Below are 17,172 nucleotides of genomic sequence, written 5' to 3' on the forward strand. Positions count from 1 at the left end.
TGAGACCTGGAGGACCAAAAAGGTAACTCAGTTTTCCCAAAGTCACATGGGTAGGAAGAGGCAGAGCCAGGACTGTACCTCAGGTTCTCTAACTGTAAATCCAGGGATCTTGCCACTGGAACCTGAAGAGTGGAAGATTCCAATGAGATGATTCTAGTTTGGCTTCTGGTGAAGATTTTTTTTTTTAAATGTTGACTGAACTAGCTGTGTGACCTTGGGCAAGTCACTTAACCCTCATTGCCTGGACAAAAAAAAATGTTGACTGAAAACCTTTAATCCAGATGTATCCCATAGTACTTTTCATATGTCTTATAAAAGGTATAGCAATAGCTCAAATTTACATATCGCTTTAAGGTTTGCAAAGCATTTGATATTATTTTATTTGAGTCTCAGAGTCTTAGGAGGCAGGCGCTATTTTTATCCTCATTTTACAGATAAAGAAACTGAGGCTCAGAGAGGTTAAATGTTTTGCCCCAAATCTCATAATTATTAAGTGTTTAAGCAGGATTTGAACCCAGGTCTTTTTTTTTGGAACCCAGTTCATTTTAACACAAGTCCAGCTCTCTATTCACTATGACGTGCTATAGTTTTTACTATACGTATGCTGATATGGAAATATGCAAAGTGGCATGTTAACATATGATATTACGTTACAATGCAAAATGAAGGAAGACAACTGGTACTTATAATATTAGTCCTGAGACAGTTAACAATAATAGCTTGTATTTCTACAGCTTTATGGTTTACAAAACTTTTTATATGCACTATCTCATTTGATATAATGTTTAATACAGTGCCTGACACATATTAGGTGCTTAATAAATGATTGTTGACTTCACCCTCAAAGCACTGAGGAGACACTAGGTAATACAAGTTTTATCATCAGCCCCATTGTATGGAAGAGGAAGCTGACGTTCAGTGGTCCAGGGATTTTCCTAAGGTCACTCAACTAATAAGTAATGGAGCCAGATCCTTTTATTTTTTTTGTGTGTGGGGAAATGAGGGTTAAGTGACTTGCCCAGGGTCATACAGATAGTAATTGTCAAGTGTCTGAGGTCAGATTTGAACCCAGGTCCTCCTGAATCCAGGGCTGGTGCTTTATCCACTGTGCCACCTTGATGTCCCCCAGATTCTTTTTTATTTCACTTCAATTAACAAACATTTGTTTTCCCTCCCACCCTCTACCACTACCCCAAAGGGGAAAAATTCTTTTTTAACAAATATCGATAGTCAAGCAAAACAAATTCTCATATTGGCCATGTCCACAATATATGTCTGCACTCCGAGTCTATCATCTCTCTCTGTGTGGAGGTGGACAGTATGCTTCACAGGTCCTCTGTAATCATAACTGGTCATTACATATTGATCAGAATTCTTAAGTCTTTCAAAATTGTTTTTACAGTGTGGTTGCTATTGTATAAATTGTTCTTTTGGTTCTACTCACTTCACTCTACATTACCTCATGCACGTCTTTCCAGGTTTCTCTGAACCCATCCCTTTTGTCATTTCCTCTGGCACAATAATATTCCACTGCTTTCATATACTTTGCTCAGCCATTCCCCTGATTGATAATAGACACCCCCTTCGTTTTGAGGGGTTTTTTTTGCCACCATTTAAAGAGCTGCTAAAAATCATTTTGTGCACATGGGTTCTCTTCTCCTTTCTTTGATCTCTCTGAGATAAGCCTAGTAGTGATATCACTGAGTCAAAAAAGACATGCCCAGGTTTTTTAAATTTGGGGGGCCTAACTCCAAATGGCTTTCTAGAATTATTGTAGTAGAGCCAGGTTATAACCCAGATTTTCCTAATTCCAAATACAATTCTCTTTTTATTCCTTCTCACAGCCTCCATATTCTAGATGTTGTAGAAATATCTAGTTTTCAGTAGCCTTTCTAATTCATATGTTAAGTGAGTGAAATGGAGAAAATATTGTAAAATCCCTAAAAAAACATTTTCCTTATAATAAGGGGGCTCAAGTTTGGCCCAGAGACATTTAGCTAACCTTCTTGTTCCTCTCCTTGCCAACCAAAACAGAGGGAACTCCTTTGGGCTGTGCTTCAGCAATTTTTCTCATGGATCAAAGCAATGAAATCTTTAAAAAGAGAAAGAAAGAAGGAAGGAAGGAAGGAAGGAGAGAGAAGAAAGGAAGGACGGAAGGAAGGAAGGAAGGAAAGAAAGAAAGAAAGAAAGAAAGAAAGAAAGAAAGAAAGAAAGAAAGAAAGAAAGAAAGAAAGAAAGAAAGAAAGAAAGAAAGAAGCTACTAGCAAGGATCAAAATGTTTTCCTGCAGTTGTGATATGAACAATATCAAAGTTACTAAATTGGATAATAGCCTAATTTTTTCCCCCTTCAGGGCTTTTGCCATCCTCACTTTTTTAGCCTTGGAGATGTATGTTACTAGAACTTAGTAAGACACCCATGGCACTCAGTAATATACAAAGACAGGCCTGTCTATATGTGCTCTAAGGGAGTTAAATAAACAGCAAGTTTCTTCCTCAGGCAGAATGACCAATGAAAACTGCTGTCATATGAATGAATCCACTAATGGAATAAACCTAAGAACACAAACTGAGTATGACTGCTTTTGACCTATGCCAGTTGGTAGGAAATTCAAGGCATAGGTCAAAAGCAGACATACTCAGATTGTGCTGAATTAGGTTTATTCCATTAGTGGAACTGAAATAAGGTATTTCAGTTTGGCCCATGTCATTCCCTTGCTCAAAAATCCTATTTTGTTGTTCAGTTATTTGAATTGTGTATGGCCCTTCATGACCCACCCCTTTTGTGGTTTTCTTCACAAAGATACTGGAATGGTTTGCCATTTCCTTCTCCAACTCATTTTACAGATGAGAAAACTGAGACAAACAGGGCTTTCCTGGGGTCACATAGCTCCTTTTTACCCCTAGGATAAAATATTAGCTCCTATCTGGACTTTAAAGCCCCTCACAGTCTAGCTCACATCCACCTTTCCAGACAGGCAAGCAACATCATTTATTAAGTAACTCCAAAATGGAGGCCCCTGGAAGGAACTCACCAATGGGAGAAGGAAACTTGAATGGTGGAGGGATATCCCAGGATGAGAAGGCAGCTGGGTCATGGTGACTAAGTATGGAGAGTAAGAAACATAGCTGGGAAGGGGATGTTTCCAGACCTATTTCATGTTACTCTCATTCTAATGAAACCAGCTGTACCATAAACTCAACAGTTCATCTCTGATGTTCATACCTTTATATAGGTTGTTATCCATGATGGGAATTTAATCTTTTCTTACCTGCACCTCAGAATCTTTTAGCTCCTTCAGAATTTTGTTCAGGTGCCAGTTCATTCAATTCAACAAATTCAGCAAACATTTATTAAACCTTTCCTGACTCCCCAGTTGTTCTACTCTCTCCAAATTGTCATGTATTTATTTTTCTTTGTACTTGTTATCTCTCTCCCTGCCCTCCTCTCCCCCCATCCCCTGCCTCAAATATAAGCTACTTAGGAGAAGGAAACATTCTGGTTTTGTCTTGTGTCCCCAGCACCTAGCACGGTGGCCAATATAGAGTAAGCTCCGAATAAATACTTGTTGAATTGCCTTGCCTGGCAAATTATTCTTTTAAGAATGATTTGAACACCAAGAAAATTGGAAAATGTCCAAGAAAACAGTTACTGAAAAAAAAAAAACCACCAGAGGGTGTCACAGTTTTCAGTAGTGGCCATGTTTTTTAATAAAGGGATTATGATCATTGGCTAAATCTGCAGCTCTTTGCTTGAAAAGTAACTTCTGTGTTATTATTTTCCCAAACATTTTAAAAATCCTCCCTATGCTCCCTGGGTTTGAAAATGTCCTTTCTTTTTGAGAATTCACAGGAGGAAAAAATGTTGTTGCCTTAGTGTTATTAATCAATTCAAAATAATTATGTTAATTATGCCTATGCTACATCTTCCATGTTGTCAGCAAGGATGACATAACAATGGCTGAACACTTCAAGAAAGAATTATGTGGGACAGTTAAAACATATACCAGGAAGAGCTTAGAGGCTCTGTGGTTCAAGAGTTACATACTCTTGTTTTTATTATTATTTTAATCAGTAATAACAAGAGGAATCATAGAATAATGGATGAGAGCTGACCTTAGAGTCAGGAAGAGTTGGGTTCAAGTCTCATTTCTGACAAATGTTGGATGTGTGACCTTGTTCAAGTCACAGCTTCTCAGTGCCCTAGACCAGGGCTTCTTAAAGTTTTTCTACTCTGATCCCCTTTCACCTGAGAAATGTTTATATGACCTCAGGTATTTAAGTATATAAAATAGGTATACATAACCTTTTACTGTTACTGAATTTTTCATGACCCCTATCTTCAGTTACGTGACTCCATATGGTCTGTGACCCACAATGTAGGAAGCTTGGGTCTAGACAGCTAAGACTCTTAAGTTACTGAGAAGGTGCTGAATTGCATTGGTAAGGGGAATTTGAGAGTTTCCTATAACAATGAAACCACAATAACTACAAAGATTAGGACAATAGTGCCTGGGGAATAAGAAATTTCTGAATAGGATTTAGAACCTTAATTCTTTCAGATTACTAAGAGTACCATTTAATAAATGATAGAATCACATTTTTAAAAAATGTTACAATATTCCTTGAGCAATAGTATCAACCCCATAGCTTCTCTCCCTACCTCCATTATTTTCCAAAGTTAATTCTCCTTTCACCCTTTTGTCGAAGTGATTTTTCACTGTCTCTGGAATCAGAGGACCCAGGATCTGGGATCTGCTTCAAATTCTACCTCAGACACACAATACCAGAGTGACCCTGGGATAATCACTTTACCTTCATGAACCTCAGTTTCATTTGTTAAATGAGAGTGTTTTACTAGAATGGCCTTTAAGGTCTGGTTAGGTCTAAATCTCTGATGCTATGATCTTCTAATCTAATCCCATTTCTGCCCTTCTTGAAAATCTTTAGTGGCTTCCTATAGTCTGCTAAATTAAAATACATACTTTTTATCCTGCTGTTAAAGGTAGTTTGGAGCAATCTAACCACAATTTATATTTCCAGCCTCTTTCTCTTCACATATCCTGCTGTGCTGCAGTCAAACTGTTCTCTATTGTAGTCCTTATTCTAGGCCGAAAGTGCCTTCTCTTCTAAGGTTACTTTATATCTGCTTTATATTTACTGATATAGGTTTTTTGCATATATTTGTATATATCTAGATCTCTGTGTCTGTATCTCTTTCTGTTTATCTATCTAAAAGACATGTAAATATGTATATATGCATTTGTATACAGATACATATGCAGAGAGAGAAAGTCCTTGCCCTTGAGCACCTTCTAAATAGCTAGGACTATTTATTTCACTTTTGTCTGATTCCCTAATGCCTGACACATCACATATGCTTAACAAATCCTTTCTTGCTTGATTCTTGCCTGCCCTCCTCCAGTTATATCCATTTGTTCATGTCATTCTCCATGCCTAGAATAGACCTTACTTCCCTTATCCCGTATCCATCTATTGATACCCTTCTCTTCCATCAAGGCTCAGATAAGATGTCACCTCCTCCCTGACCCCTTCCCTGATTCTCCCAGCTGGAAGTAATTCCTCTTTCCTTTAATTTCCCCAAGCATCTTCTATGTATTGATTTACTTTATAGCTCAGTGATTCAATTATTATGGTATGTGACATAAGAGGCGATGAGCTATGATGGAAAATTCAACACTACACTTAGAAGCAGGAAGTTTGGGTCTAGTCCTGCCTCTCCCACTAACTGGTTGTGTGACCTTGGGTAATTTTTTTTTTTTTAAATATCTGTGGGTCTTTCTTTCCTCATCTGCAAAAGAGGAATAACATTGCCTGTCCTAAATACTTCACAAGCTCAATGTTGGGATCAAATGGGATAAGATCTTTAAAAGAGTCTAAATGTTATATAATAGCCAGTGAACAGAAGTGGCCACAAGGTTGGCCTTGAAAGGAACTCAGAAAGAAGGGACAGGGGCTGGGTCAAGTGCCACCTCTATCTAGCACATCTAATTATTTGACCATGTGCAAGTTACTTAACCTCTCAATGCCTGTGACAACTCTACAAGAATATAGCTTCTGGATAGTTGGCTGTCTGCATTGGCAGAGGGAGTGTATGAGTCAATTAAAAAACATTTTAAAGCACCTACTATATGAAAAGTTTTGTATAAATATTAAGTATGGCTAGGTGAGTCAGAGGATTTTGATGTAATGTAGCTAATAATGAAAGTTTGAGATATTAGCCTTTAAAAAACAAATTAAGTATTCCTGAACACCAGCGATGTTCTCAGTGGGATCCAGTGCTCTTGGGTAATTTCTGTTTAATATAATGTGGGTTTTAAGATGTATTACATTTTTACTGCTGCCTTTTGTTTCTACATCACTTTCCTGTCTGCATATATCCATCAGGGCCACCCACCCCAGGCCTTCCCTACACAGCTAGGCATCTCTTATAATAAAGATTTTTTTAAGAGAGAAAAAAGAAAATTGTTCAGCAAAACTAATCAGCATATCACTTGGAGTCAGGAAGAATTAGGCTGAAGTCCCTCTTCAGACACCAACTAACTATATGACTGCACAACCTCTCTTAGCCTTAGTTTTTCCATCTGTAAAATGAGTATAATAATAACAACAACAAAAGTAATAATAGTATCTCTTGGGGCAGCTAGGTGGTGCAGTAGATAAAGCACCAGCCCTGGATTCAAATCCAGTCTCAGACACTTGACACTTATTAGCTGTGTGACCCTGGACAAGTCACTTAACCCTTATTGCTCCACATCCCCCCACCCCCCGCAAAAGGTGTTTAATAATAGTATCTCTTTCACCTTAGTTTTTTTTTATGTGTAAAGCATTACCTATCTTACAAGGTTTTTTTGAGAATTAAATGACTATATAAATGCTAGCTGTCATTTTAAAAAAAAAAAGAATGCAGCTCAACAAAACTAACCAACATATCACTTGGAGTCAGTGGTTCAAATTCTGCCTCAGACACTTACTGTGTGACCCTAGCCAAGACACTTAACCTCCCTTGAGCTCAGTTTCCTCATCTGTTAAATGAAAGAATTGGATTTGGTGATTTCTAAGGAACCTTCCAGATCAAAGTCTATGATTGATCATGTGAGGCATTAAGGGAAGATGGTTCAGTGCAAATTGCAGATTTTGGTGTAAGTGCTTTCTTGGCAATGGGAGGTGATGAGGGAGGGGAAAGGGGAGAAGGAAGAGGGGAAGAGGAGGAGGCTGTGGTTTTTCTTCTATGCCAAAAACAGTGGCAGTACTTTTCCAAACAGTATAAAGAATATGCACTGAACAGCATATAGAATAAGCAAGAGATTCTGGATTTGCCCACTAAGGGTTAATATTTTCCCCCTGATTTCCTTTTTTAGACAAGATTATGAAAATAAAAATTTAAACCCAAATGACAATTCCCCTCTCTGCATTAATAAATGGAAACAGTTGCCTATTTGATTTTATGCTCTTAGGAAGCCTAATTACTTTGTGGTAAAATATTAATGTCATATTCAATTCTTGTAGTCACTTCTCAGAATGTGATAAAGCTATGGTTTAATAGAGTTCCTAAGTTTTCTCCTAAGCTGTTCTTCTTTGAGTATTTTATGTTCCACTCAGAAAAAGACTAATGAGCTAGAAAATTCTTTTGAAAAATAATGGAAGACCTTTCTTTCTTTCTTTCTTTCTTTCTTTCTTTCTTTCTTTCTTTCTTTCTTTCTTTCTTTCTTTCTTTCTTTCTTTCTTTCTTTCTTTCTTTCTTTCTTTCTTTCTTTCTTTCTTTCTTTCTTTCTTTCTTTCTTTCTTTCTTTCTTTCTTTCTTTCTTTCTTTCTTTCTTTCTTTCTTTCTTTCTTTCTTTCTTTCTTAGATACATTTTGTTTTGACTCATCAGTTGCTTTTTAACAAACAACCTAACCCATTCTCCTAATGTTACTTTTCCATTTAAAAAATAATTAAGTGGGGGGCAGCTAGGTGGTGCAGTGGATAAAGCACTAATCCTGGATGCAGGGGAGCTGAGTTCAAACTCAGCCTCAGACACATGACACTAGCTGTGTGACCCTGGGCAAGTCACTTAAACCTCATTGCCCCACAAAAATAAATAGATAGATAGATAGATAGATAGATAGATAGATAGATAAAATTAGAGAAAAAATAATTAAGCGAATCCTCCTAATAGAGTGATTATGAAGGAAAATAAATATTATTCTCTATTTTTAATACAGGACTATTTCTGCAAAAACTCACCATCAAGCTGTTAACTTCAATATATTTGAAGGAATGGTTTGTCATGGGGTGCCTCTTGTGACTATTTCAAGAGGCAAGGTGGTATATGAAGCTGGAGTTTTTAATGTCAGTGCAGGAGATGGAAAATATATTCCCCGAAAACCATTTGCTGAATATGTTTACAAACGCATCAAGCAGAGAGATGAGGTAAGTACAGAAGAATCTATACAGAGTAGACTGCCACTATAAGACCCACCAGATTCTGGGTTTCTCTCTCTCTCTCTCTCTCTCTCTCTCACTCTCTCTCTCTCTCTCTCTCTCTCTCTCTCTCTCTCTCTCAATTCTATCACTTTGGATTTCATTTTGTCAGTCAGTCAACAAGCATTTGCTTACTATGTGCAGCATGCTCTGTGAATATAAATATAAGACAGATTTTGCCCTCAAGGAAACTGCATTTTAAAGGGGGAAGAAAACACACAAAAGGAAACTGAAAAGTTTCAGGAAGGGAAAAAAGGATGATTGTACTGGACTCAGGGCCTTGGCAGAGAAAGTCCAGAATGAAGCCTGGAAAGAAGTAAATGCACAGCTGGCTTGGGCTTCTTTCCCTGAATGGATATTCTGGGAGAAAACCATACAATCAGATAGAAATGTCATAGGAGTGGGAAGTACTTTCAGTGGGTGAACTCGAGGCCTGGGCATATCTGGGACATAGTGGGGAAAATCCTAAATTCATTGTAGAGAGTATATCTGTCAGGGCAAGAATGAGACCAAGTGCTGTACTTGGGTTGTGTGTTCTCAACTGGATTTAAACCTAAATACTCATAAGGAAGAATCATTGTTGAATAGATAACCTTTTCCCATTTAATGTGGTGCATTTTTAAAATTTAAATTTATTTATTTTTCAATGAACAAAAATCTAGTTTCTCTCTTCCAGCTCTTCCTCCACATGTTGTTAAAACAAAGAAAACAACAAAACCCTTCTAATATATATTTGTGTGTGTATATATATATGTGTGTGTGTGTATGTGTGTATGTATATATGTGTGTGTGTGTGTGTATATACATATAGCCAATATGGTAATTTTTATATTGCATTTTATTATATCATATCATATCATATTGTTATGTTATATTGGCCATGCCCCAAATATGTATCATTCTACATCCTGAATCCATCAGCTCTTTATCAGGAGGCAGAAGGCATACTTCACTGATCCTCTAAAATCTTGGTTAGCCATTGCACTGATCAGAGTGCTCAAGTCTTTGAAACTTGTTTTTAAAGTGTTTTTATTATTATATAAATTGTTCTCCTGGTTCTGTTCACTTCACTCTGCATCAGTTCACACATCTTCCCAGAATTCACTGCCTGCATCTTTTCCATCATTTCTTGCAGCATAATATTATTTCATTACAAGTATACATGGGATTTTATTCAGATATTTGCCAAACAATGAACATCCTCTTATCTTCAAGATCTTTTCCATTATAAAAAGAGCTGCTATAAATATTTTTGGACTTATGGATCCTTTTCTTTTTTACTATAATCTCTTAGAGTGATAGGCCTAATAGTGCTATCATTCGCTCAAAAGATATATACAGTTTAGTGACTTTTTGAATGAAGTTCTAAATTGATCTTCAAAATGGCTCCATCAGCTCATAACTATCAACAATACAAACATATTACTTCCTGCCCCCTTGCAGCCCCTCTAACATTTGTCATTTTCCTCTTTTTGTCAGCTCTGCTACTCTGATGAATGTGAGGTGGAACCTTGCTTTATTTGCATTTCTCTAACCATTTGGAGCATTTTCCATATAGTTATTGATTACTTTTATTTCTTCCTTAGTAAATTGCCTATTCATATCCTTTGTTGTTTATCAATTGAGGGATGGTTCTTCTTATAAATTTGAATAACAAACTAATGCACTTACAGAAATTGCTTTCTATATCCAACTAGATAGGACAGATTTTTCCAGAGAAGTTATATCTGTTATAAGTAGTATCAAGGCATAAGCCTTTTCTAGACAAGTCTATAATAAGAACCAAAGGTCATGAGCCAGTATTATAGTGGTATGAAAAAAAAATTAAAATTCACACATATATTGTGATTTAATGATCTCATTAATTAAAGAGTAATTTTCCATCAATATAATTAAGTTTTTAAAAATCTAAAGTCATTATTGTCATGGAATCCAATAGAAGGAAAGCAAAAATTATAATTTTATGCATAAAATATTTCAAGAGCTGTTTGCCAACAGGAAATACTTTTACTTTACTGGTAAGACCAATGTATTATTTCCAAATTCTAGATGTGTAAGCTTTATGGAGTGGAGGTATTTATTTCCTTTGCCACTTGATACTAAGTTCTCCTGCCTTGCCTCATGATACTATGGAAGTGATCCCGGCCTTTCAAAGCTGATGGCCTCTCATTGGAGGAATTGCCTACCTAAGTTTGGAAAGGTTGGCTAGCAGGAGATGGGATTTGTGGTCATAATAGCTCATGAAACCACCGTCTAATGGAGATATATCATTAAAGATTATTCAATTTCACATCAATGGAATCACAAGTATTTTGAAGTGTTTGAGGCTAGCTGCAGTGGACAGCATGCTAAACTTGGTGTCAGGACGAATTGGATTCAATTCTCAGTAAGCATCAGATTTTTTACTAGCTGTGTGACTCCAGACATTCCTTCATTAATCAATTATTATGTGCCTACTATTTGTTAGAGATTATAGATAAAAAGATAGATATGACACAGAATGTACTCTCTAGATTATAATCTATTGAAAGTACACAAATGCATATGACACAAAGGGAAATGAAAAAAAAAATACAAGCAGACCAAAGGGTTTTGAGAAATTTCAGGAAGCAGAAAGATAGATCATTTTTACCTGAAGGGGTCAGCAAAGACCTCACTGAGAAGGTAGCACTGAAATTAGACATTGGAGAAAGGATAGACTTCAATAGATGGGAGATTGAAGGTGGAGTTCATTCTAGGCATGGAGATGATATAGACAAGAACATGAATAATGGAAAGGACAGAACAAAAAAGAGGGATGAAGATTGGCAAAATGGTATTGGGTAGAATGCAAAGTGTATAAAGGGGAATGGTAATGGGAAAAGGCCAGAAAGGTATATTGAAGCCATACTGTGGAGGGCCTTAAATGCCAGAATCAGGCAATGAGGAACCACTGGAGGTTTTGGGTAAAAATGATAACAGGATCAAAATAGTGCATTAGGAGGTTTACTTGAATATTATGGAAAGAGTGGAGAGGGATGGATTCAAAAAAAGAACAGGTTATTACAATAGTCAAAGCAGGAAAAGATGAGGGCCTAAAGTAGAATGGATGAAGTCTGAGTGGACAGAAGAGGACAGATGTAAGAGATACTACTCAGGTAGTATCAAAAGGATTTGCCAACTGATGGAATGAATAGAGTGAGAGAGATGACTGGGAGGATGGTACTGCCATCAACAGAAATAGTGAAATCAAAGGTTGAGGGAGCTATGAGGAAGAAGATGATGAGTTAAATTTTGGTTGTAATTGAAGTAACAGTGGGACTTTCAAGTGAAAATTCCACCCAGTAGACATTTGGCAATATGAGGCTATTGTAGAAGGAGAGGTTCTAGGTAGAGCTACAGATGCAGGAAAGGTATGTGTGGACATGGCAATAAGTCATTGAGTTTGCCTTCTATTCCTAGCAAAATTTGTTGTTGTGCTGGTGGTTCAGTCATGACCCTGTTTGGGATTTGCTTGGTAAAGATATTTCGGGGTAGCTAGGTGGCACAGTGGATAGAGCACCAGCTCTGGAGTCAGGCGTACCTGAGTTCAAATCCGGCCTCAGACACTTAACACTTACTAGCTGTGTGACCCTGGGCAAGTCACTTAACCCCAATTGCCTCGCTAAAAAAAAAAAAAAGATATTTCAATAGTTTATCATTTCCATCTCCAGTTCATTTTACAGATGAGGAAACTGAGATAAACAGGGTTAAGTGACTTTCCTGGGATCACACAGCTAGTAAGCATCTGAGGCCACATTTGAATTTGGGTCTTCTTGACTCTAGGCCTGACACTTTATCCACTGTTTCACCTAGCTGCATAGCACCCTAAAAAGCTTATTTGATGGTTGTATCCAAAGGGACATGTGGCAGAGTAAGAAGAACACTGGAATTAGAATCAGAGGGTTCAAACAGAAATGTTGTGGCTTTCTACTGTGTGTGACCTTGGACAAGGCACTTTTAGTCCATAGGGGACCTCAGTTTCCTCTTCTGTCAAATGAGGGGGGGTGAACTAGATATCTAAAATCACTGCTTATGCTTGAGACACATCTTTGTATTAGTAAAAGTATAATATATACATTGTTCCTTTATTTTCCAGTGGGGTAGTGGAAGGAAGAGAAATAAGACCTATATTAATTGAAAAAATAAAATTTAATAAAAATATAGACAGAAATACTAGAAACTTACAAACTGTCATCACACCTACCCTAGAATTGGAAGTTTTTTCTTAGATGATCCCTCTTTAATGGAATTTCATTTTCAAATCTTAGAGTCAATATGGCAGAATATTAAGTTTAGAGTCAAGAAAATATGGGTTTAAAATCTGCTTCTGGTACTTATTAGCTATATGACCCTGGACGAGTCACTTAACCTCTATATGCCTTAACTAACTTCCCAGACCAAACTTATATCATTCAAATATTTTCAAGCCATCATGAAGAAATAGTACATAATATAAGTATGAGGCACTCATTTTCCTCTTTAGAAAACTATATAATTTAATTTTTATTTTATTATTTTTTTGCAGGGCAATGAGGGTTAAGTGACTTGCCCACGGTCACACAGCTAGTAAGTGTCAAGTATCTGAGGTCAGATTTGAACTCAGGTCCTCCTGAATCCAGGGCCAGTGCTTTATCCACCTAGCTGCACCCCCCCCCTTTAATTTAATTTTTTTTTTGTAGGGCAATGAGGGTTAAGTGACTTGCCCAGGGTCACACAGTTAGTGTCAAGTGTCTAAGGCTGGATTTGAACTCAGGTCCTCCTAAATCCAGGGCCAGTGCTTTATCCACTGCACTACCTAGCTGTCCCTTATAATTTAATTTTAAAAGATATATGATAGCTGGCATGGTGGCACATGTCTGTAATCCCTGCTGTCGAGAAGGTGAATTTGATAGATTGCTTGAGTTTGGGAGTTTTGAATTCTAGTGGGCTAAACCAATCAGGAAAACAAACTAAGTTTGACATTAACATCATTGCTTAAGGAGGAGTGAACCAGCCCAGATTGGTCAGAAAGAGAGGCCAAAGCTCCCCATGCTGATAAACAGTGGGATTGGGATTGGAATAACATTTTCCGTTGTTTCTCCCTTTGGGCCTTATAGGGCCTTTCCCCATAAACATTTCATATGTGGCTAATATGAGTGCATACCTGTGAAAGGGCCATTATTTATTTAGAACAGAATTACAAATTTAGGCAGCTTGCACCAGATACTTGTGCCAGATTCTTCTTCAGTACAGATGTAGACACCAGTGTTAATGCAAGCTGCTTGGCCCATGCAAGGGGGAAGGGAAAGGGAGATTAGCCATTATCATAAGAAAAATAGAGCAAAACTAGCATCCCTTCAAGATCACCAGGAAATGATGCCACTGGATATCATCACCACCAGCATTTATACAGGGTGTCTCAACATCTTAGTTCAGTTTTAAATTATTAAAATTTAAATTAATGCTTTGCAAAGCACTTTATATTGATTTCATTTTATCCTCAGAGAAACTCTGTGAGTCAGCTGTGATTATTATCCCCATTTTACAGAGGAGGAACCTGAGGCCAAGGAAGTTTAAATGAATTGCCCATAGTCATGCTGATAGTAAATATCAGAGGCAGGGTTCTAACTCATGTCTTCCTAAATCCAAGTACAGCAGTCTATGCCCTACACCATCTATTTTCAGGAAGTGAGTTTTGAGAGACAAAAAAACAAAACAAAACAAAACAAAAAAACAACACGGTACCATTATCAAGTAATAGCGGGAATATAGTTGATTCAATTCAACAAAACAACAAAAATTCAGGATGTTGGAAGTGGATTTAATATTAGGCAGTAACAACCACAAGTATAGAAGGTAGGAGCTTCAAGGGGAAGAGAATAGTGATAGAAAAACTTGAGTGAAAAGAAGAACCACAAGGCATGATGTTTAAGGGACTCATCTTGGGCTTGATGAGAAGAGCATTGACAGACAATTTGTGGAGTCAGATCTAGATGAGCCAGGAAGAGAGTTTCTGTCAAAGGGCTCAGGAGACAGTACAGTAGTGAAAAGATCCCTCAAGGGCTCTTGCTTACCTTCAAACTTGAAGTAAAGAATATTTTGTCTCAAAGATAGTCGGTCATGAAGCATTTATATAGTCAAAGATCTTCCAATTGTTTTCCTCACAACAGCCTTTTGAGACAGGTAGCACAAGTATTATCTTCAATTTGTCCACATGAAAATAGGCGTAGGGAAAGTAGACTTGTCCTCATTACACAACCAGAAAGTCAGAACCAGGATTTGAATTCAGATCTCCTCAGTCCAAGTTTAGCTTTCCTTCCACAGCTGCATTTTTTAATTGGAAACTAGACTTCCCCCAGTTACCTGAAGAGACTTGAATATAATTTTAAAAGAAGGCAAGCTAAGATAGCTTACACACACACACACACACACACACACACACACACACACACACACACACACCCCAAAAATGAAATTAAAAAAAAAGAAAAATGTAATGTTTTGTTCTAGACTTGTACGCCTACTCCTGTGCAGCGACTCCCCTACAAAGGGGAAGTGATTTTGTTGAAGGCCAGTGGAAAAAAAGAAGCTTCAGCACTTGCAACCAGAAAACAGGCTTTGATTTAGCGCGCTCAGGTAATGGATTGCTTGGGGTCAAATACTATCAGGCTGTCTGGCAGTGGATGCCAGAAAGGGTGTGACCTGGTTGTCATGTGAATTCCATCTCTCCTTCACGCTTTGTAAGTCTGCAAAGAAAATGAGCGCCAAAGCCCACAAGTCTTTTAGGACACAGTTTAAAATAAGATAATCTTTGTAAAAAAAAAAACTGTAAACCATGAAGCACTACATCTATGTTGGCTATTGTTATTATTTAAAGTTATGAGAGATTGAATGATGGCAAGTTTAGGACAATAACCTTTCATAACATTTGGATTAATATCATTAGGTAGAGATGAATTTATAGGAGCCTCACTCTCTGAGATCTAGAATTCAATTCAACAAATGGATCAATCAATAATTATTTTATAGCTTCTGCTGTATGTTGAGCACTGTGCTAGGTTTTAGAGATCCGAAAATTCAAAAAGTGAAACAGCCTTTACCTGCAAAGAGCTTACATTCTCTCAAGGGAGAAAACTTGTATGTATGGGTAACATACTTGGCCCCACTGTCTCAGACCCACTGGCATGTGCCAGTCCCCTGTTATGGATAAGTACATACAGAACAAATAGCTAATTAATGAGGGTGTTTAGGTAGAAAGAGCACCATGTAGCTATTGGGGAGATCAGGAAAGGCTTCATGGGACCTTGGTAAACTTATTAAGTATCTACTATGTGCAAGGTGTTGTGTTGGATGCTGAGAGTACAGAGACAAAAACACAATGGTTCTTGACCTGAAAATGATTACATTTTGCTAGAAGGGGACTACTAAACTAGGGAGGAAGGGTTGGCAAATATCATACAAAGTTTTGGGAGGATGTGGTACAGTCTGCTTTGTCTCTCATTCATCTCATAATTTTCTTTACTCTTTAAATGAACCTAGCTTGGCCTGTGTGTCTGTGACACAGAGTTGGGACATGTTCTTCTAAGACCGTGGGACCTATGGGGGTAATAAGGTGGTACAGTGGATAGAGCACTGAACCTAGAGATCTGCATTCAAATCTGGCTTTAGACCCTTAACTATGTGATCTTGGGCAAGTCACGATTTTCATCTGTTAAAAAATGGGGATAATGGTGGCACCTCCCAAGGTTGTTGGGAGGATAAAATGAGATATTTTTAAAGTGTTTAGCACAGTGCTTGGCACATAGGAGGAGCTATGCAAATGTTAGTTATTATTGTTGTTATTTGTATTATGAGAGAATGTATAATTCAGAAGATTTTCCTCTTAATTTGTAATTAATAATAATTTATCTCTTAGAGAGGAAAGTGGTCATTCTTCTCTCTCCTATTGATTTACTTTAATTAACTTTCTCAATGACCGAAGGTGGGGCTCAGCATTTTCTGCGTGAAGAAGAATGTTACAGAATATTCCTTCTCTTCTATTCAAAGGTAAAGAAAGCCAAGGAAAAAAGATCCAGGACACTATATCTCCAGCGCAGTCATATGACATGGTCTTATCTAGAAGCACACCTGGTATCAACACCCAAGGATCTTTTTGAAAGAATAATTGCAATGGAACTTCTTTTCTCTCAGAAGTAAAGGCTGCCCTGTTGCCAGAATTTTATGAGGAATCAAATTATAGATATAAATGAAGATGATGATTTTGGAAATCTCTGTATGAAAGCTAATCAGGAATCATATGGAAATGCATTGAACATTTTAATTTTAGGAATAGAAGTTATATCACACTCAGGATACATCTGCTATTAAAACATGCAATTCTCTATTTTCATTAAAATCAATAAAAAAATTCAGATCTTCATTAGCTCTTTAAAGCATCATCTATCTGCCACAAATTACATTTTTTCCCCCTTGACACGGGGGGGTGGGGTGGGGTGGGGTGGTGGTGGTGTAGAATCTAGCAGCATGATTTCTCAAATGTACTCTACTTTCTCCACAATTATAAAATAGAATCTGCTATACATTTCCATGGAATCAGAAAGTTATTAATCTTATTGATATAGTAGGATGAGTTTAATTGATCAAATTGATCATGGGGCATCCCAAAGAATGACAAGAGTTGGTTACTCAG

General features: G+C 37.3%; 1 protein-coding gene across 2 annotated transcripts in view; it reads left to right on the forward strand.

Annotated features, from left to right (window-relative positions):
• DPYS (dihydropyrimidinase) overlaps positions 1-16,902 on the forward strand; it is a 130,340-nt gene extending 113,438 nt beyond the window's left edge. Inside the window, exons 8-10 of one of the 2 annotated variants that reach the window (XM_043977722.1) lie at positions 8,225-8,432; positions 14,994-15,119; positions 16,530-16,667. In XM_043977722.1, coding sequence (XP_043833657.1) covers positions 8,225-8,432; positions 14,994-15,110 — 325 coding nt within the window. In that variant the 3' untranslated portion in view covers positions 15,111-15,119; positions 16,530-16,667. Of the gene's footprint in view, positions 1-8,224; positions 8,433-14,993; positions 15,120-16,529 lie in introns of both variants that reach the window. The other variant, XM_043977721.1, reaches the window with a different exon arrangement.
• The last annotated feature ends 270 nt before the right edge of the window (positions 16,903-17,172 follow it).

The sequence above is a fragment of the Dromiciops gliroides genome, chromosome 1, assembly GCF_019393635.1.
Source record: "Dromiciops gliroides isolate mDroGli1 chromosome 1, mDroGli1.pri, whole genome shotgun sequence".
In the NCBI taxonomy this organism is placed as follows: domain Eukaryota; kingdom Metazoa; phylum Chordata; class Mammalia; order Microbiotheria; family Microbiotheriidae; genus Dromiciops; species Dromiciops gliroides.